We start from the raw sequence: 20,247 nt of genomic DNA, 5'->3' as shown, positions 1-20,247 counted from the left end.
AATAGAGTGTGAAGTTGAGTGTGCCTGCTGATTTGAATATGAATATGTCTCAATAAAATATCTTAAAACAAATACCAACATTTGATTGTGTTTTCATTACTTAGCATTAGCAACATTTAGATTATCATTTTTATTAATCGTACACGGAAATTTCAAAATAAAAGGCAAACAATGTTTTCTATGAAAAACATTTCGGGAAAACCGTTTATGGCCGACAAAATTATAAGGTTAGGTTAGGTTCAGAAAAATACTGGTATAGCTGATTTTCTTCACGGAGCCGAAAGGGCAATTAACAATTCGTGCTTTAATTCTTCAATTTTAAGCCTACCATCTTTTTCTTAAGGTTTCATAAAAAGTTACTTTATTTCGCATTAAATTTAATAACAGTCAATTTTGTCTCTAGAAAACTTAATTTTTTGGAAAATAAATTGAATTTTAATCTTGTCGTTTCTTTACATAAATGCGGTAGCTAATAGGAACAATAACTCTGCTGACGTATATTTCCTTATTCTCGTACAATTTCATTCAGCTGTAAAATCATAATGGAAGTGCCGAAGTCCATATATATAGCACATTATATTTTCTTCCTTTCCATTTCCTATTGTTCGATTATTCATGAGTCATGACGATTGACTTTGGGAATGACGCACACGTAACAATGTAATATGTGGACCGAAATATGTCACGCAGAATATACAGCATCGAACAGCATGCAATTATTCCAAGTGTTCAGTTGTGCGTCCATATGATACAATGTGATTCACATCAGTCCATTTAATAAATTGAATAAAATACGTCATTTAGAGGTGACTACAACAAATAAAAAAAGAAACAAAATAATAGAGAAACCTTTCAATTAGTAGAGAAACCCTAACCGAAGCAACAAGATGCAAGAAATTTGCCAAGTAAAAGTTCAGCCAACTCAGTCATCCAACCTGGAATCTAATGGGGTAAAATTAGGACAACGCAGAAGTTTCCACCGCAGTCTGGAGCCCATGACAAAGTGGATGTGTCTTATGGGAATTCCTATTTCAATCAACCGCTCCAGCTGCCAGCTAAGTTGCTGTCGTTTCAATCGCATATTCTGTTTTCTTGTGGTTTTGTGCATTCACTCCAGCCAGATAATCCACATGCTCCTTAATGCCAAGAGCATTGCCAATTCTTATATAACTGGAACATCATCAACAGCCTTGTCCTGGAATTTCATCATTGAAAGTGCCATCATTGCGGTGTATGCGATTGGTGGCCACATTTCTCTGTTGCTAGTCACTCGATCCGAGACATGGATGGACCTGGTCCATTCTTTCAAACTTTTGGAAGAAAATCTGGCGTCTTCTGACATCTACCCTGCGTGCAGAAAACTCGCGATTAAAACAATCATTTACATCATCTCTTCGGTCTTTATCTAATCTCAACTCAGAAATAATTATACAAATAATTGACTGATTTATTCGCATATTATATAGGTACTCTGTATAGAACTGTTGTTGGGAATCGACATGATTTGGAACGAAAGTACCTTAATGCGCAGAATTCTGGACTTGTCTAGTTTCTTCTCTAAGATCTATCCGATGACAGCACTGGGGTTGTTCTGCATCCTGGCAGGATTGATTTCGCTTCACCTCGGAGTCATCCGGAAGCGCATCGACGATCAATTGCATCAATGCAAGCACGGAGAAAATTTCAATTTGGTAATAAAAGAGCAGCGATCTCAGCTCAAGTTACTTAGACGCCACCATCGCTTGATCTGCAACTTGATTGGCAAACTCAACTGCTGTTTTGGCTTCTTTCTGCTGGTTGAAGTTGCCTTCATCTTCGTCACTTCGGTCAACTGTTTCATGTATTTATTTTCGAGCGCAACTAGGTCTGACAAGATCATGGGATTACTTTACAGCGTCATTTGTCTTGACTGTTTACTTCACCTATTTCTTATTTCCTCTTTCTCGGACGACATTGTCAGCCAGGTAGACAGTAAATTCATTCATGGAAGCTATACCATATAGTCTAACTCTTTAATTTTTGTAATGGTACAGACTAAGAAGATACAAGAATCATTGGTGGAGCTACTCCATGACCAACCTTCATTACAAAATGAGGTATTTACAGAGTATAGAATCAAGAAAGGTTCGTGAGAATTTCTAAACAATAGGCCTACATTTTTCTCTATAGGTGATCTTGTTTACAGATCAATTATTGCTCTTGAAAACCCACGTCAATGCAGTGGGGTTTTTTAACGTGAACAAACATCTATTTCCATCGGTAGGCCTGCTGGTGAATAACTATTTCGTTCAAATTTATTTTTGAAATAATTCTTTTCTTGGAATCATTTAGCTAATAGGGACAACGTTGACTTATTTCTTCATCCTATTGCAATTTCATTCCGCTGAAAATTAATAACGGAAGTGCGGATTAAGACTTATTCTCTGTAATAACACGTTTAAGATTTCATTGTCGATTTATCGTCTCAAGGATATTATTATTGTGGGTTTCGTGGAAGGTCGCCTACGTCGTATTTATTTAGTATTATTGATTTGATAATAGCGACATTTTCTGTCGTTGTGCGCATCATCGACACATTTAGCAAATTATTTGATCACGAATGTCGTTTTAAATGACTAGAGCTTCTCTTTCTGTGTTTGTTCACTGACAGCGTCAAGTGCGCTTGAAAAATGTTAATCCTTAATAAACGACAAAATGCACTTAGTCAATTCGATCAATGGTCATCATTTGATTAGTAATTTGCGAAAACAAGATGAAGAAAATAAGTAGGATAATTCGGCTAGTTGGAAAGCCACAACCGTGGAAATAAGATGTCTCACTGTGGCCTCGTCAAAGTTAAGCCAATTGGATTAAATGAGTCCGAACAAGACGTTAAGATCAGCACATCAGAACACCGGAAAATCCTCTGGAGTCTCGAACCTCTAACAAGGTGGATGTGGGTGCTGGGAATTCCAATTCCTCCCTCACTGGAAGACTCTAATTGTCGGCTGCCCAGTCATCTCTATCGCATCTTTTGTTTCTCTATAGTATTGTTGATCCAATCAAGTCAGCTAATCCACATCTTTTATCACGCCGAGGATGTTTCAATGGCTTACATGAGCGGATTGGCAACATCGGCCTTGAACTCCGTCTTCATCATTGAAAATTTTTGTTTGGCCGTTTACATCGTCGGCAGTCATGTTTGCTTTTTATTACTCACTCGATCGAAGACATGGTCGGATTTAATTAATTCATTCGCTCTGCTGGAGGAAAGCATTTCATGTTCGGACAAACTCTTCATTTCTTGCAGAAAACTTGCTGTCAAATTGATTATTTACCTAATCTTTTCGGTACGTATTCAAAAATAATAAACTTACAGCTAACAAATGTGTAACAAATATTATCCTGTGTATAGTTTGTGTGGGTGGCGGCCCTACTAGTCATGGAAAACATTTACAATAGCAATTCTGTCACACGCAAAATTATGGACGTGTCTGGCTTTCTGAACAAGATTTATCCATCTGTCCAGCTGGTCTTGTTTTGCACCCTAACAGGAGTTGTTTCACATCAACTCAAAGCCATCCGCAAGCGCATATCGTCGGCTCCAACTTCGGTTGAAGCTCAGCGTTCCCAACTGATTGCTCTCCGGAATCACCATCGCTTAATCTGCAAGACGGTTCGCAAACTAAACCGCTACTTTGGAGTCTTTCTGACTATTGAAGTCGGCTACGTATTTGTCATTTCCATTACTACTTCTATGTACATCCTGTTGGGCGGGATGAGCATTGACGGGCTCTTGGAACTGTTGAACGGTTCCATTTCGATCGATGTTTTCATTCACCTCTTTCTTCTGACTTCTTTTTCCGATGACATCGTTAGTCAGGTTATTTAAAAACTTCGTTCCCCAATATTTTGACAATATAAATAAAGACAAATTGTTTCCAAATGAAAATTCACAGACAGATAAAGTCTACGAGGCCTTGTTACAGTTACTTTATCACCATCCATCGTTACAAAATGAGGTAATTATTTGTTCTAGCTGTAAAATCATTTATATCAAACTCTCTTTTTCCCATATTAATTAGGTGTCCTTATTCACTGAGCAGCTAACGCACATGAGACCCCAAATCAGTGCATTCGGTTTCTTTGCAGTGGGTAAACATCTTTTACCATCGGTATGATTTAATATTACCAAATCAAAATGAATTTCCCAAGCCAAATTTACATCGAAATTTCTTCGTCATTATACGGCAGCTAATAGGAACAACGTTGACTTACTTCCTTATCCTTCTGCAGTTTCATTCAGCTGAAAAACCACCATAAATCAAATAGAAACTTGGTCTGATTTGAATTTCCGCACTATTAGTTTGTGTTTGATCGAGCCTGTAACTCGACCGATAGATGGTATGCAAATACATTTTTTCGTTTAAAATAAAAATATGGCAACCCGGCACGCCGAAACCGACACAAAAAAAAATGTTAAAAAAAAAAAAAAAAAAAAAGAATCGACTAGCGCCATCTAGCGGCCAAAAAAACAACTACGTGCAAATTTAGCGCTCTTCACACAATTCACTCTGTGTAATCACTATCTGAGTATCTGTAACACCTTTATTGGTGATTGTTTCACATTTCATACGTGTCTTGCTTGTCGTACAAAATTTCTTTTAATCCAGCTTCTTGAAAAACAATCTAGATACGAATCAAGATTTAAGAAATTAAATCCTGGCATTCAGGTAACTGGGAACTGGGCCGTCTGGAACGGGAACAAGGAGGTCTTCATCGATTGCTCAACCTCACGCTTCGTTATTGAATCTGAGCCCTGATAGCCAGATATATTACGATGGCCATTCGTCCCTTGCCAGATCGGTTCTGTAATATGAACAGAATGAACAGAAGGACGGTCTTTTATCAAGTGCAATCGCGCGTGTCGTTATTTACTTAAAACACGACTTGTGTTTGTGATTAACTTTACAATCTAAACTTTTGAACTCATAAACGTTATTTAGATGTCACCCTTATTTGCTTTCTACGTTCGTGACAGCCAGAACTCACACAAAAAATGCTACTCCAGTCTGTTGGAACGATCAATTTTCTACTTTTTAGACCAAGTAAATTACAGAGTAGCTTAGTTTACCGACGCATGATGATGGGCCCCAAGAAATGTGAGGATGCATATCACGTTATTCTCTCAAGTTTAAATTATTAAGCGCTATCTGACTCAGACAAGCTGTCTTCTAGTCTAGCCATACTGAACTGTCGTCATTAATTGGCACAGGCTAATCTTTCGGCATCGCAATCTTTCCAGCATCGTGAACTTTACGGGGCTTATTTTGTTACGAATGGAGCTGACTTTCAACATCCGCAACAACAAATTTATTGGAACCATCCAACGCTTACTACTTAATTAGTCGTCTATCAATTTAGCGCCACGTAACTATTGGCTAACCCTAATGCCTGTTGTAGGTTTCTTCTTCTTTAACTTCGTAATAGGATTGGTAAGGTGACACTAAACACTACCTAGGAGCCTACATTATTTATTTACCTAAAAGATTTTGTAATTTCTCCCGGGTAATCTGCTTAACCATTTTACTTCACTTATATAGCTGAAAAAGAAATTTTGTACGACAAGCAAGACACGTATGAAATGTGAAACAATCACCAATAAAGGTGTTACAGATACTCAGATAGTGATTACACAGAGTGAATTGTGTGAAGAGCGCTAAATTTGCACGTAGTTGTTTTTTTGGCCGCTAGATGGCGCTAGTCGATTCTTTTTTTTTTTTTTTTTTGAAACATTTTTTTTTTTTGTCGGTTTCGGCGTGCCATACCTTTGTTTGTTTGTTATGTTTTTTACGATTTAGTTCGTTCGTGTACAGGGAGAACGAAGGTCGAAGCAGGTATACTCAGGTATTAAAGGGCTGGATGTGTTTACTTTCTATTAGTTATCTAGTCGCCTAGTGGTTGGCAAGTTCTTCTCGTGTGTCTTCTACTTTGCCAGTGGTAATGTTAGAATTTGTGACACTGACGTCGCTGATCTTCGTTGTTTTAGTCATCTGGTATTGGCTATGGGAGTGCTCCTCTTTTGTCCGGCAAATCGACCGCATTCCAGGGCCGCCTAAAGTTCCATTCTTTGGGAATGTGTTTGGAATTCCTCGAGATGGCTCAGGTAACACACCTTTCCTATTAAGGGTCTAACAGTGAGAACCACTGTTCAGTGACCTTGAATAACAGTCTTTAAATAACGAAGCTTTCGTCATAACCACCAGTTGAAGAAAGGAAACCAAACAATATCGTTATAAAGAGGAGGAGCGAATATTAATATTGTCAAGATTGCCTAAGGGGTAATAACTAATAAGGCTTTCTCTGTCTTCGTTGGTTGAGCCAATTATATGGTCTAATTGGCTATTTATTATTAATAGAATTCCTCCAGACATTGCATGTTAAATGGGTTGAACAATACGGCCGCATCTACAGGACATGGAGAGGAGGAACTGCCATCATTGCGATTTCATCCCCTCAATACATAGAAGTATAAAAATATTTTCCTTCATTATTTGTCGATAAAGATTATACGACGTTTCTTTAATTATTCAAATTTAGCGCATCCTTACAAGCCAGAAGAATATCGACAAGAGCAGCTACTACGCTATTATGGAACCTTGGCTAGGCAATGGCTTGTTATTATCATCTGGTAAATTCATTTACATTTTGGAAGATGAATTATAAAGATAACGCAAATCCATTTCTAAACCTAAAGGTGACAAATGGAAAAAGGATCGCCGTCTGCTGACACCAGCGTTTCACTTTCAGATTTTGGGAGATTTTTTTGAAGTTTTCCATAGAAATGCTGATATCCTAGTGGAGCAAATTATCAACCGGTTGACAGACAGCGAGGAAATTGACATTTTTCCTATGATGTCACGCTGCACCTTGGATATCATATCCGGTAATGATTTATTTTTTCAAACAGGTGTTTTCTGTTGGTTGTTCTATTGTGAATCAGACGTGATCAGAACCAGGCCAATTGTGTGTTCTGTAGGCTTCTATTATTTCGTAGCGAATCCAACTTAACTTAAATATTCTCCAATGTGTCTTCTTATAGAGGCTGCCATGGGTATTAAAGTTAATACGCAAACCGAGTCGGATTCAGAGTACATCAAATCGATTGATCGGTAACTGTGGCTAAAATTGAACCGAATTTTAAATCAATTCTTTATTATTATTGTTGAGTACATTCATAGAGTGCAAGAAATGACGCGAGGAAGATTTTATTCTGTCCTTGGCTTATTACCGGATTGGATTTATTTCTCGTTGACACCAAGTGGGCGAGAACTTGGTAAACACATCCAGACACTACACAGCTTCACAATGAAGGTAATAACTGGAATTTATCGGTCTTCTGTTGAAATTAAATTTGACGTTTCATATTTACAGGTCTTGCGCGATAGAAAACAACAAATTGAAAATGCTCAGACGGATGAAGAAATCGACTCGGTCGATGATTCGGATGAGCTGACAATTAGCGCTCGTAAGTGAGGTGCCAATTAAGAATGTGCTTTTCAATTTTAGCATATGTTTGTTCGATAAACCCAGGGAGGAGGAAACCTTTTTTGGATTTATTGTTGGAAACCGCTAAACTAGGAACGGAGAAAGCTTTGAGCGAATCAGACATTCTCAGCCAAGTCGACACTTTTATGTTTGCGGTCAGTTTTACTCCCTTAAAATTAAAGATTATTTCGCTTAGAAAGTTAATTGTATTTATTCCACCTAAAAGGGACATGATACAACGTCGGTTGCTCTCACATGGTTTTTGTATTGTATGGCAACTCATCCGGAAGAGCAGGTACTACCGACGATTTCATATTCTTCTATAATCAGTTGTAGTAACCCCATTTGTGAATCTCATTTCAGGAACGCGTCTATGAAGAACTGCTGGAATGTTTCGGCGATTCAGACCGACATTGTGCCTTGGAAGATTTGCCTCATTTGAAATATCTCGAGTGTTGCATGAAAGAGTCCATCCGCCTTTACCCTAGCGTCGCCAACTTCCGTCGACAAATCAGCGAACAAGTTCAACTGGGCGACTTTACTCTTCCGGTCGGAGCTTCGGTCAGCGTTCAGGTTTATGCGCTTCATCGTAATGAAGAAATCTTTCCAGATCCTTTGTCTTTCAAGCCGGAACGATTTCAAAAGGAGCAGAGCATTGGACGACATCCTTTTGCTTTTATTCCGTTTAGCGCCGGACCCCGGAATTGCATCGGTAAACTTTATTCAGAAATGGGCAACTGTTATTAATAAATTTAATTTAAATTTCTTTAAAAAACACTACAGGACAGAAATATGCAGTTTACGAAGAGAAGGCTATATTAATCGCTCTCTTACGTAAATTCCGGTTCAGTATAGATAAGCGTCACCTGCCGGTCAAAGAGACTCACGGCATCATTATGAAACCGGCCGGTGGGATGCCTCTGTTAATTACGTTGCGTTAAAAAGAGTTTGTCAATTTCGTTGACTATGAATAAAAAGAGTTATGTCGATAAATAATCCAGCAGTGAAAAACCATTTGAAATTTAGTTCAATTAAGTTAAATTGCGTGATGAAATGTGGCATCGATGTACCAGGATGCACTCACCCCAGCCAGTCAGCCATCATTGTTTACATTTGTTTTTACGCCGCACAAGTCGCATGAACGGTCAAGTTGTACCCGAATTCTTTTTCACATTAACATCATGTCGGTCAAAATTGAAAAGAAGGAAGGTGTGACGTGTGTTTCTTGGACATTGGATCTTTATGTAAAGTCTGTTAATAAAAGCGTTACCTTTCAAGCAGAAAGTTTCCCAGTTCATCTGGGCTTTCCTTCCTTTGAAATTTCTTGGATGGTCAAAAATTTACCCGAATGGGAACGAAGAGGATTTCATCCGCAGCACTCGCAAGAAATCCAATTCTGTTTTAAGAAGGTTGATGGAGGTAGAACAACTAATGTTTCCAAAGGGGACATCATTTCGAATCATTACCTTCAACCTCAGGCTGTTTGGGTCACAGTTGACGGGGGTCAATTTCAAGAAAACTCCAAGAAGATCGCAAAAATTATTTTGAGAAAAGGTCAATGTGACTCTGAAAATGTAAGAATTTTTGGGTGCTGGTTATCAGGACAAGTCTTGTTTACACCCCAAGCCAAAGAACGATTTACCTTAAACTTTTTTCTTCAATTCGAGAATGTTTATCTAAGTCAGATGGATTCCATCATTGGACTTACAACAAACTACTTGTTTCTTCAGCAAACAAATTGCGATGTGCAATTTAATTTCCTCCTCACTTCCGAACAAATCGGTGCCCACAAGAGCATCCTGTCAGCGAGAAGTTCTGTATTTGCAGCCATGTTCCGTCACGACATGCAAGAGTCAAACACTGGTCAAGTCGCCATTGATGAAATCGAAAGAAACGTCTTCTACCAGCTGCTTCACTTTATTTACTCGGGCCGAACGAGTGTTCCATTGACTGAAACCACCGCCCAGCAACTGTTAATAGCTGCCGACAAGTACAACGTCAAAGACCTGAAGAATGAGTGCGCCCGTTTCCTATTACCTTACGTGAATGAAACTACTGCTCCAATTATGTTTGAGATGGCTGTCACATTTAATCTCGAGAATTTAAAGGAGGAATGCGAAAATGTTCTTCTCAATGACATCCAAATGAGCAACGTCATTGACTTCATTATCTGGGCAAGTTTGAAGTCGGTCAAGAAAGTCAAGGAAGCGGCTCTTAGCTTTGCCAGACTTAACAGTAAAACCCTCTTCTATACTGCTGATTACGAGAAAATGATGCGTGAGTATCCTGAAATCTGTTTGGAGGCGACTCGTCGCATGGCACCATAACACGTTAATAACCACCCCGCTTTTGTGTTATAACTGACAGGAGATTTGTTTTTTTTGTTTTTGTTCAATCAGTGTTCTGTATTTTCATATGGTGTTTGTGATGTATGGAATCTGAGTTTATGGATGGGCAACGTAACGTTTGTCACTATTCTTTAAAGACACATTTTGTTTGGTTTTTAAGCCAGAAGAAAGAATCAAGGAAAGAATAAAAAACTAAAAAACATAAATATTTTTGCGTTTGTATCGTATCACGTATCACCTAGTCGGAAACTCATTTAGAGATAACAATTTCTAACCTGATAACTGATTTAGGAATGAATAATATCACTGTTTTTAATGGTTGACCATCAAAGCAGACTTGCGGGTGCTCGGATTACGTTCGATTTCTTGTTATTGAGGTAAGAAAATAGTTAGAAGTTATGAATTAATAATATGAGTTAGCGCGAAAAGATTCTGCACTAATGTGAAACATTTTTGAATTTTAAAATTTGGCATCGGTGTAGTTTTAATCTGTCTGCTTTTCTCCTTGTCAGTTTCTTTATGTGTGTGTCTAAAATCTATGTGTTGACGTAATGTCGATCACAATTGAAAAGAAGAAAGGTCTGACATGTGTTTCTTGGACATTGAATCTTTACGATCAGTCAGTGAAAAGAACCCAATCCTTTCAACTAAATAATTTCCCGAATTATCACGTTTCTTCCCAAGTTCCTTCTTATGAGGTTTCATGGATGATCCGAAATATGGGCTACTGGAGCGGATTCAACCCACTCAACTCGCAACATATCAAATTTCATTTTAATGAAGTAGACTTTTGCAACAGAGAGACAGGGGCCATTCCAGATTGTTACCTTCAACCTCAGGCTGTTTGGGTCACTGTAGACGGGGGTCAATTTCAAGAAGACAGCTACTCCATGAAGATTGGCAAAGTTATTTTGACAAAAGCGACTTGTGATTCGGATAACATGGCAAGCGATGGAAGCTGGAAATCAGAAAGAGTCATATTTACTCCCCAAACTGAAAAGCGATTTACCTTCCACTTTTTCATTCAATTCAAAAATTGTTGTTTTAGCCAACGGAATGCCATTGAACAAATTTCAAGCTATCTGTTTCTCCAGCAAATAAACTGTGATGTCCAATTCCGATTCACCCGCAGTTTCGAAAAAATCGGAGCTCACCAGAGCATCTTATCAGCGAGGAGTCCTGTATTTGCATCCATGTTCCACGAAGACATGAAAGAGTCCAATGCTAGTCAATTCGTCATAGATGTCGGGAGAAACATCTTTTACCAGCTGCTTCACTTCATTTACTGTGGCCGAACCAGTGAGCAATTGACTGAAAACAACGCCAAGCGTCTTTTAGCAGCTGCCGCCAAGTACAACATTGAAGACCTGAAAGACGAATGCACCAACTTTCTACTGCCCTACGTGACCGAAACTAATGCCCAAAAGATGTTTGAGATGGCCACACACTTTGAAGTAGAGAACCTGAAAGAGGAATGCGAACATGTTCTTCTCCACGACATCCAAATGAACAACGTCCTTGACTTGATTATCTGGGCGGATTCACATTCGGCCAAGAACACCAAGGAAGCGGCTCTGAATTTTGCAGCTGCCAACTTCAAAACCATCGTCCAATCCTATGACTTCGAGAAAATGATGCGCATGTATCCCGATATCTGTTTGCAGGTAACTCGACGCATAACCGTTACATCGAGTGAATAATGTCTCTATTTCCCGTAATTGTGTGCATCACAATCTCCTGGTTTCATCAGTGGAAAACAGGAAGGATTTTGTTTTGTTCAATTGTTTTGTTCAGCCACTGTTCGACTTTTCTTATTTGTGTATCTGTTTTTACATGAAAATGTTTCACAAGTGTTTTAAATTTACATTTTGTCTTTTAATCTAGAAGGAATCAATGAGAGAATAAAGTAACCAAGAACATTTCTCTTCTGCGCTTTTTTGAGTATCTACGGATCGCTAAATGAACCTCTTTTTTCTAGCCCTTTGCTAATGCCTATGTCTGTTTGTGGTTTTTGTGAAAATTTTTAAATCAAGCCCACCCCCCGGAGAGGCGGGGACAACTCTAGACTGCTGCTAAAAGTATTTGTTATTTTGCTAACGTGTCTTTCTGTGTGGCGGAGAACGTCTTCCGGCGAGAGGGAAGTAAATTCTTCTATTGTGATCCGTGCCAGAATTCGAGAGACTGAAGAGCGGTTTCGCCGGATGTGATCCGGCGGCGGGCGGCCCTCCCGCACTTTAGCTATTTCCGCAATCGGCTTTTGAATTTTTGATGTTGGCAACGCTGCACCAGAGAAGAGTCTGTAAAACAAAATGGCTACCGTTAATAAATGTGGTTGTGAAAAAACGACTACCTTGCTGCTGCTATTACTTGCAATCCCTAGCAATTAGTTTAAAGTAAAATTAGGGGAAAGAGAATTGAAATCATCCAATAAATTTACGGCCAAAGAAACTCCTTTATGTGAACTTGCGATCAGCAGAATATTAGCAAAATATAGGTAAGTGTGTTTGTAAAGAATTCATAATGTTTCCACTACGTTTGGTTTCGTCTTTTGAAAGTTTTTATTGAAATTTCTCGTAAACTTCTAAGCTAAGTGTCATGCAAAAAAACCTGGTTAACTAAAGTATGGATATTTCTCAATGGCATATTCAGAACCATTCTGTTTAAGAGAATTGGATGTCATGTAAAAAGTATTTTCCTTCTCACGATTTATCATATATATTTTCATTTAAAGACTATATGTGGATTCATGCACACTTGGAGTGTACTTTAAATAGCCTAGATCTTCAAATTCTACAAGCCAATTTATTCTATAGGCCGAGGTAGATGGTCTCCATCCATACAAATTTTTCTTCAAGAGTAAGGGAGTTACATGAGTTAGTAAGTATTCATTTGAAATAATGTCTATAAGCTAAAGTCAAGCTCATTAATTTCATATAGGCTGATTATTAGATTTTTGTCTAATTAAAATAATGTAAATTGTTTTTTGAGGGATACCTTACAAACATGTCAGTTAGTTCTTGCAGTTTTCCCTCCAAATTGATGACAGCAGTCGAATGTTGCGACCAACCCACAGCTGTGTGAAGTTTGACAAAGCAATGAACTGTTTTCTTTGTTTTAGAACCATATTGAGTATTTGAAGGATTTTTGCTTTTATTAGGATACAGTGCGGGTTATATTTTAACATTTTCTATTAAGTTTAGAGCTGTTTACTTCCTATCTACTATCGTTTTCCGTATGGAATAAGCCATTGTTATTATTACCTCTACCGTTTGCTGTTTTTGAGCTTTTGACCATTATGACAGGGATGGGGTGTAATAGAAAGATGCGCATTGGTAAAATTTAGTTTGCTTGTTACTCCCAAAGGGACCAAGTTTTAACTAAAGTTCGGGGGTTAACGGTATGGGTAACAGAAGTCGGTTGATGATTAATCTCAGTCTGTGAATCTTAACTATTTTTTACGCTATTATTACACATTTACGACTTAAGGGAGGTTATGATTATGCGAATGTTTTCTATACTATGTGTTCTCGTTTATCTGTTCGGAATTCAATTAATTTTAATACCATGTGCTGTCAATTGTTATAAGGATGGAGAAGCCAGGAGTTTTGAGACATCACGGTTCTTGGGCACGCCTTTGGATGGACGATGACGTATTAAACTATTGGAGTTCAATTGAAGGTTAGAATTCATTTTTTATTCTTTTGCTTTTAGTTCCTGCTGTTACTTCATTTGCATCTCCATCTATTGATCCTGTTCACGGTGGATTACTTTTATGTTTTTACTTGTTTTCTCTCGGGGAGGGCTCTTTTTTACGAAGAAGATGCTTTTGCCGCAAAGCAAAATATGTGATACATTCTTATTGTTATTACGTAATTTGCTGTAGGCTCTTGAAGTGCGATTTTTCCGTTTTTCAATTTGACGAAAGTGGGGTGCGATCACAAAAGAATGGTATCATATTTGCCAACGTTCTTTTTTAAGGCAAATGACACAATCAAGGAACAAATCAAGTTAACTGATACTTATTGCAAATTGAATGAAAACATCGAGTGAAGAACAGCATCGTTAGTTTAATCGATTGGTATCCCGAGATTAAATAATTTTCTGAGAACAACGCAGGGGACATTTTTCATCGCTCCGTTAATTTTAATGTTCGAGTATTCGTATGGTTGAAAGCTTGCCGTAAAATTTGATTGGAAACTTAAAAATGATTATGGGAAATAAGATAGTAAAAGTTAAAACCGAACCGTTATCTGTCCTTTATTATAACGGAATCTGATTCTGTTTTCCGAAATTTTGAGGTGAATTATTTTACCCTGTCGTTTATTTGATCGATCGTTCCAATTTTGTGCGGCCTTTTCAGAGCGCGATTTATCCCTTTTCTTTTACGTTCGCTTGATTAGTCCTACATTTAGAATATATTTAGAACATTATGCAACAACTGCCATCTATTGAAAATCCCGACACTACCGGGTTTTGTTTTCAAGCTTTGCTTAGCTTTCAAACAACTATAGCCGCTGGGCACTAATGACAGTGATTCCACAAGGCCACATGTATCCAAGTGGGAAAGCAATTAAAAGATTAAAAAACAAAAATAGAACACGGAAATAGGATTTGACTAACATCAGTTGCGTATTTCCCTTTTTCCACTATAACGGTTTCATTATCAATGTCGTCACTTTATTTCCAATTACATTGCCCCAAGCTGTTAATTTGCGACACCCTGGTCCCTGGTGTCTATCATCTCTCTGTACTTGACTTTTTCACCGCAAAACCTATCTGAGGCAAGGTCACTCATTGGGACTCTGATACCAAGAAACTCTAATTGACGTTGTCTGATTTTCTGGAAAGGAGAAGAATTGCATAATGCCAATTTGAATATGGCATAATGCCAATCATATTAACACCAGTTCTTTCCGGCAAAAGTGCAGTTCTACTTTTACTAATAGTAAACAAACACAATTTCTCATATAAAATAAATCGAAACGGTTGTACTCAATAGAAATTGAAACGTGAATATTTTGTATTTTTAGGATAAAGTCAAATACTGACGTGATTACAATGAAATCAACCTCTTACTTTCGAACGAGTTTTTGAGCCACAGAAACCTTTGTTGTCCGGTCCGTCGATCAGAGTTTGATTTTCTGGGCAATGTTTCGCATCGCCAATGGGGAGGCATTGGCGTTTGAAGAAAGTTTCGTAAGGAGACTCGCAGTGGCGGTCGCTTTGAATTATTGAAAGGGAAAAAGAAATTTGAAAATATCAATATAGTTATAAATCCACGTTCTCTTTCTGCACAACTGAATTATATTGCCTTAGGTAACTACTCAATATAATATGTGAAACGATCATACTTGGCGAGGAAAAGTAGCCGAGCTGTGTAGAATATGAGATCCTCGTACAAATCTGGTTTCAATTTGTCGATTATACGCTGCCACACGTCTTTGATGTCTGTCACAAGATTGTTGGTCAGTGGATGATCCTTCAAATCGATTGATTTTTTCAAATCAGCTCCTAGACCTCTCAGGTTCGCCACTAATGCTTCTGTGCCCTCGTCAAGTGAAACAACTTTCTCTGAGCCTGCAACAGTCCTGGTGCCAAAGAACGTTAGAACACCAAGGTGACTTAGCAATTAAAAGAAGTTTAATTGATCTTCTTACCTTGCTGTAGTCGAACGGGATATTAGGCACGAGACATGTGAGAATAACAATCCAACCACGACGAAACTTTGCCAGAGAATCTTGTTCAAAGATTTCATTGTATATGTTTTAATTCGAAAAGAGCGCAGTACATCTGGTGCCACCAAAGACCTCTGGGGAACTGCAGAACCCATTGGACTTTTCCACTGTTTCGACTGTAAACACCAAAGCGGCGAGATTGTATGCAATGGCGACAGATAGATAGCCTTCGAGTCTTTATTAGCTGCAGAGATTTGCCTTTCATTCTGAAGGACCGTTTCTCTAACTCTGCTGTGCGGGCTCTCCACCAATCACGCTACCAAATCGAGAATACTGAATAGCCAACAGGCTTTATATAATGACCCGTCACATCGGCGCATTTTGTTGTATTTTCTGATTCTTTATTTAGCATGTTTTTTTTTCTTCTTTTTTTAAAAGACAAAACGAAATGGCGGAAACAGGCAACAATAGGGACTGAAGGACAATCAAACCAGTTTGTCGTGCAGAATTTGGTGGGTTTAGGAATAAAACGAGTTAACTTTACTGTGGTCTAGACAACATATACTTTCGAACCCTGTGGCGATGGGTTTTAGTCATTGACTTTCGTAACTGCAGGTTGTATCGTCATACTGCTTACCAGACTTTTTATTCATTTCTAAGAGTTTTTTATTGTAACGATTATTCAATTACAAAAATTAAAAGAAACACGTAATACAACCTGAGTGAATTTGCTGAACTTTTTAAATTGACTTTTGTTTGTTAAACGGTCAAAACATGTGACTTTTAATTTTCTCGCCATGAGCTTCCACTCCATCTCTGATCCTAGCCTTTCCGATGCATCGGATTTTTTTTTTATTATTTGAGTCGTTATTTGAGACTTATTAGAAGCTTCACTTTTTGTTTGCTTTCTAGCGATGATTTTGCCGAATTTACCTCAATAGCCTTCCTTCATTGCTTGGCAATATGCCATACGTGAAACAACGTCTCCATCCAACCGACTCCGATTCAACGATTCTTCGTGTTTAAAATTTCGAACGAGCAAATAATACAAAACTTGAACTGCTAAATGAAAAACCCTTATAAAGCATGAACCTCGGTTCCCTTTTTTCCAAAACACTTTTGACCATCGTACAACACCAGCAAAGATCGTGCGAATCGATCCAACGTAAAACCTTTTCGTTTCTATTAGAAAACAGGCTTCTTACTAATGTTCACATCAGTCAATTTTAAATAAGACACTGTCCTGCGCAATAATTTAGCAAACATTTTTTTAATTAGCGAGATGGAATTGTGCTAGAGTCTAATTGATGAGTAAACCACGATAGCGGAAACCATGCGAAATGTAGCTGAAGTGTTTTCACGCAACTATTTCCAGTGGTGAAATCCAAATTCCAGTGATTTCTGATGATGCCGGGCACAGATTGCGGACAGTTCTTGAAAGTGTTGGCGATTCTTTTCCTGAAAAGTGTTCAAACAAATCACATCAAAGATTAATTTAGGACTTTAGGAAACTAACAGTTGGTTTAATTTGAATCACTCTTCAGGGTAGTTGTTTAGTTCCGAAATCGTAACGCTGTTGACGTAGAGTCTTTGATTACAGAATCCTAAAGAACAAGTCCCATCCAGCCAATCCAGCAAATCCGTCATCACGTACTTCCAACGAAGATTGACTTTTTCGACTCGACCCACGTTAGTTGGGACAGTTAAGAGAAATGTGTTATCTCCCCCATGTTTTAAATATGTCAGCGGACTGTTTGGCCCCCCCAAATTTAATTTGCAAATATTTATTATCATTTTTTTAACTACAATAATGACTTACAGTTTAATGTTTCGCAAAATGTCTTGATCTCCACTAACAGATAATCGCAGTTTCCCTTTGATGTGATCCTTAGCTTCCTGTGGTTTAGCTAAATTGATGTTGACTGCGTAGTGGTATCCTGAAAACGGTCACAATAATTAATATGACGTCATATGAAATGAAGTTTGCACAAGTTAATTGGCAAGTTGAACGAGAATGGTCTATACTACAGAATGGGAAGTCGGGTCCGGTATTAAAGAAAATTTTGACGTTGATCCTGTCGCCGATCGGGAAAGTATTGGCTTGCAAACCAAAAGGTGCGCACTGAGTATTGTCTGATCCGCAAGTTGTGCAATGACCCTTTTGAATAGTCCAATTATTGACAGAGAATTAGATTTTGAATTAGTCACGTTATTTGTCTTGATGCGTTACTTTGTTGAAGGATTCGTTATCAGAGCACTCATATCCTATGTTCTGGCAGCTTTCGTCGGATAGAAACGATTCGCTGTACAAGTGAATGGACCGCGCATGACTACAAGTGATCACTGACTCGTCGCTATTCGTTGGCAATTCGGAAGGATCACAGCCGGGCTGAATTAAACCACCATTAGGATAGAAATCGAGGTGACCCACAGGGCGATAAATACCTTAAAGAGCATTAGAAAGTTCAAGAAATATATGATACCAGAAGTGGAGAATCTCATTTTACCTAAGAAACCACCATCGGTGTGAACCGCATCAACAAAAAGAGCGTCAGAAGGATCCAAACAAGCAAAGGGGGGCATTCCGCGAAAATACGGTCCGGCAGGATCTAAACCTGCACTCGCAAACAAATTGATTCATGCAATTCTAAAATTAAATCGCAAAAGTGCAACCTGTGATTCGGCCCAGCTGAAATATTTTTTCTCCGGCGTAGCCTGCCGTGTGCGCTCCCAGGCTATGTCCAATCAAATGAACATCTGAAGCTTTGACTCCTAATTTATCCTTTTCCACGAAACGTCACAATCGATTGAAAATAAAAAATCGATAAAAATCATTTTAGCCGCATTTTAGTAACTTTAAAAGAATTAAAAGATACTCACCATCATGGTGTTGACAAGAAATGCGACTTCCAAGCCAACGAGACGAGTGTTAGCGTGGGCGTGAGCGTAATTTGTGTTTGCTCCTCCTCCCCAGTGAACTAAAATGACATTGACGTCATGGTTTGCTAGCAATCTTTCTACAAAGGTCTGTTATTTCGCGAAAACAAATTGAAATTTAGATTAAGCAACAAAAAAAAAACAAAGCAGAAAGCTTCATGCAACATTCGAAGCTTCTAACCACCACCTATTTATGTGTAAAACATAGAAATTAACTGACTTTGTGACGGTCTTGGTACCCGGTAGATTGCCATCCATGGATGTAAAGTTTCGTTGGGCGAGTAGCTTTGAATGACGTTGCCATTATTCGATTTGGGTTTTTAGCGGATATTCCAAGGAAATGCTGCATGTTACAAATAGTCATGGTTCAGTTTAACATTATGTCTATAGAATCAGGAAAAAATTTATTACTGCCGCATCGTATGGTTGTTCTCTGGTGTACAGGGTGAAATGCGTATTAATCTTTTCCCGCGAATCAGGCAAAACATTAATCGGCCACAAAAGTGGGTCGGCAAACGAGAAGCGAGTAATACATCCCAGATCTTCATAGCAGACAGTATTATTTGGATGCCACATAGCTGTTGCTAACAGAGTTTGATTCAAGTCAACTTGCGAATTTTCTCGCTGTAAGGACTCAATTCCAGAAAGATAGGACAAACCGGTGAAATTATATCCATTTTCAGACAACGAATAAATAATTTTTCTGATTCACAAATACAATATAGGTAAGTAAAAAAAAATTTGAAATATTTGAGATCAACTTTAATTCAATTGCCTTGGTTCTGCTTGATGTGGTACACTGAATACTTCGGTAAGTAACACGACAAACAAAATATTCTGGGAGTAAAAAAAACTCAAAGTTTTAAAAGATATCATGCTAACTCGTTCGGCCCCTGTCTACAGCTAACGGACCATTCAGTTGCAACAAGTTCTACTGCTCTAATGGCTGAAACCAACACCAGAGTTGTAAGATATTTGCGTCACTCGCTACTCGCAGTTCTTTGGTTGTGTATACCTGGATGGAGTAAAACCTCGAGTCCAATGCTGTATGGTAATTATTAGAGATATAGTATTCTGTAGCTAAGGCGATAAGCCTTCTGGGTACGAATACAGGTTTTTGCTTTCATGCAATAAGGGATGGTTAACTTACAAAGCTTTACGGAAAGAAGTGGGGTGTTATAACCGGTTTTCTCTGGCTGTTTCACAATGGTTAACATTATTCACTTTAGTTCGTCTTCTATATTTGTTAGTGAACAAGAGAACAAGAACTTAAAAAGACATTTAGTCATTTAGTCACTCCCACTTAAACCTGTGACGATAGCAAAAATAATTTTTCCTTTGTCATCGCCAAAAAGGTGTCTGTGTGTTTCAAACTCGTTAACAATCAGACTCACCTACTACCGTTTCATCGAAGCGCTTCGCTACATGCAAAAGAAGTCTCATTTGCAATCTGTTTTGGCAGGTCTCGGACTCGGACGCCTTTATCTCTCTGACTCTCCAATCAGAGGTATAGAATAATGAATAATTAATTCACAATTAATTATTTTATTCATTATTCTAAATTAAATAATTATTATTCTATCCTAATCCCGAGTCCGAGTCCGACTCCTTGTTGATTTTGATTATCCTAATTGCGAATATGTGGCAACCTCTACTTTTTCCCTCCAAATTTTGTCCTTTTCGTCGTCTGCTTTTTTTTATTCCTGAAAATTTCAATCAGGTAAAGACCACGGCGACCTTTACCTGTGCTTCAAAGCTTC

The 20,247-nt window shown here is 38.3% G+C and overlaps 4 protein-coding genes and 1 long non-coding RNA gene across 7 annotated transcripts; 4 read left to right on the top strand and 1 right to left on the bottom strand.

The window, feature by feature from the left end:
- Positions 1–2,810: 2,810 nt before the first annotated feature.
- Positions 2,811–4,302, top strand: LOC124198426 (putative gustatory receptor 2a). The gene is made up of 5 exons (XM_046594259.1): positions 2,811–3,329; positions 3,395–3,862; positions 3,939–4,001; positions 4,065–4,154; positions 4,234–4,302. Exons 1-5 carry the CDS (start codon positions 2,811–2,813, stop codon positions 4,300–4,302), a joined length of 1,209 nt encoding a protein of 402 aa, XP_046450215.1.
- Positions 4,303–5,841: 1,539 nt separating this feature from the next.
- On the top strand, positions 5,842–8,541 carry LOC124197413 (cytochrome P450 4C1-like). 2 transcript variants are annotated; one of them, XM_046592861.1, is made up of 12 exons: positions 5,842–5,886; positions 5,978–6,145; positions 6,399–6,508; positions 6,580–6,670; positions 6,737–6,925; positions 7,082–7,151; positions 7,221–7,353; positions 7,414–7,507; positions 7,573–7,682; positions 7,754–7,822; positions 7,891–8,239; positions 8,311–8,541. In XM_046592861.1, exons 2-12 carry the CDS (start codon positions 5,983–5,985, stop codon positions 8,466–8,468), a joined length of 1,536 nt encoding a protein of 511 aa, XP_046448817.1. In that variant the 5' UTR covers positions 5,842–5,886; positions 5,978–5,982; the 3' UTR covers positions 8,469–8,541. The 2 variants fall into 2 exon arrangements, with proteins under 2 accessions (XP_046448817.1, XP_046448818.1); XM_046592862.1 differs by lacking the exon at positions 5,842–5,886 and having other exon boundaries at positions 5,895–6,145; positions 7,891–8,260; positions 8,378–8,541.
- Positions 8,542–8,591: 50 nt separating this feature from the next.
- On the top strand, positions 8,592–10,081 carry LOC124197414. The gene has a single exon (XM_046592863.1). The coding sequence runs from the start codon at positions 8,592–8,594 to the stop codon at positions 9,852–9,854; it is 1,263 nt and encodes a 420-aa protein (XP_046448819.1). The 3' UTR covers positions 9,855–10,081.
- A 2,523-nt stretch (positions 10,082–12,604) lies between these two features.
- On the top strand, positions 12,605–16,630 carry LOC124197756. Its single transcript, XR_006876337.1, has 3 exons — positions 12,605–12,752; positions 13,462–13,553; positions 16,463–16,630. It is a non-coding gene; the product is annotated as an uncharacterized LOC124197756 (long non-coding RNA).
- On the bottom strand, positions 14,878–19,828 carry LOC124197749 (pancreatic lipase-related protein 2-like). 2 transcript variants are annotated; one of them, XM_046593285.1, is made up of 13 exons: positions 19,263–19,828; positions 18,899–19,190; positions 18,708–18,830; positions 18,431–18,577; positions 18,224–18,332; positions 18,058–18,165; positions 17,781–17,995; positions 17,576–17,708; positions 17,370–17,487; positions 17,088–17,300; positions 15,533–17,008; positions 15,227–15,463; positions 14,878–15,096 (listed from the first exon to the last, which is right to left on the bottom strand). In XM_046593285.1, the coding sequence occupies exons 1-11, from the start codon at positions 19,361–19,363 to the stop codon at positions 16,825–16,827; spliced, it is 1,743 nt and encodes a 580-aa protein (XP_046449241.1). In that variant the 5' UTR covers positions 19,364–19,828; the 3' UTR covers positions 14,878–15,096; positions 15,227–15,463; positions 15,533–16,824. The 2 variants fall into 2 exon arrangements, with proteins under 2 accessions (XP_046449241.1, XP_046449242.1); XM_046593286.1 differs by lacking the exon at positions 19,263–19,828 and having other exon boundaries at positions 18,431–18,528; positions 18,899–19,040.
- Between the last annotated feature and the right edge of the window lie 419 nt (positions 19,829–20,247).

The sequence above is a fragment of the Daphnia pulex genome, chromosome 7 (genome assembly GCF_021134715.1).
Source record: "Daphnia pulex isolate KAP4 chromosome 7, ASM2113471v1".
NCBI classification, from domain to species: domain Eukaryota; kingdom Metazoa; phylum Arthropoda; class Branchiopoda; order Diplostraca; family Daphniidae; genus Daphnia; species Daphnia pulex.
This window is presented reverse-complemented; position numbering and strand designations above follow the sequence as displayed.

Bases quoted from the DNA above. Each gene is read 5' to 3' on its own strand.
- LOC124197414 (XM_046592863.1), top strand. From the start codon at position 8,592: ATGTACCAGGATGCACTCACCCCAGCCAGTCAGCCATCATTGTTTACA.
- LOC124197413 (XM_046592861.1), top strand. From the start codon at position 5,983: ATGTTAGAATTTGTGACACTGACGTCGCTGATCTTCGTTGTTTTAGTC. The intron at 7,683-7,753 runs GTCAGTTTTACT...TCCACCTAAAAG, and splicing joins TCGACACTTTTATGTTTGCG to GGACATGATACAACGTCGGT. The intron at 7,823-7,890 runs GTACTACCGACG...ATCTCATTTCAG, and splicing joins CAACTCATCCGGAAGAGCAG to GAACGCGTCTATGAAGAACT.
- LOC124197749 (XM_046593285.1), bottom strand. From the start codon at position 19,363: ATGATATCTTTTAAAACTTTGAGTTTTTTTTACTCCCAGAATATTTTG. The intron at 17,488-17,575 runs GTATAGACCATT...GACCGTTTTCAG, and splicing joins ACCCGACTTCCCATTCTGTA to GATACCACTACGCAGTCAAC. The intron at 17,009-17,087 runs GTGATTCAAATT...AACACTTTTCAG, and splicing joins CTAAACAACTACCCTGAAGA to GAAAAGAATCGCCAACACTT.
- LOC124198426 (XM_046594259.1), top strand. From the start codon at position 2,811: ATGTCTCACTGTGGCCTCGTCAAAGTTAAGCCAATTGGATTAAATGAG. The intron at 4,002-4,064 runs GTAATTATTTGT...CATATTAATTAG, and splicing joins ATCCATCGTTACAAAATGAG to GTGTCCTTATTCACTGAGCA. The intron at 4,155-4,233 runs GTATGATTTAAT...ATTATACGGCAG, and splicing joins GTAAACATCTTTTACCATCG to CTAATAGGAACAACGTTGAC.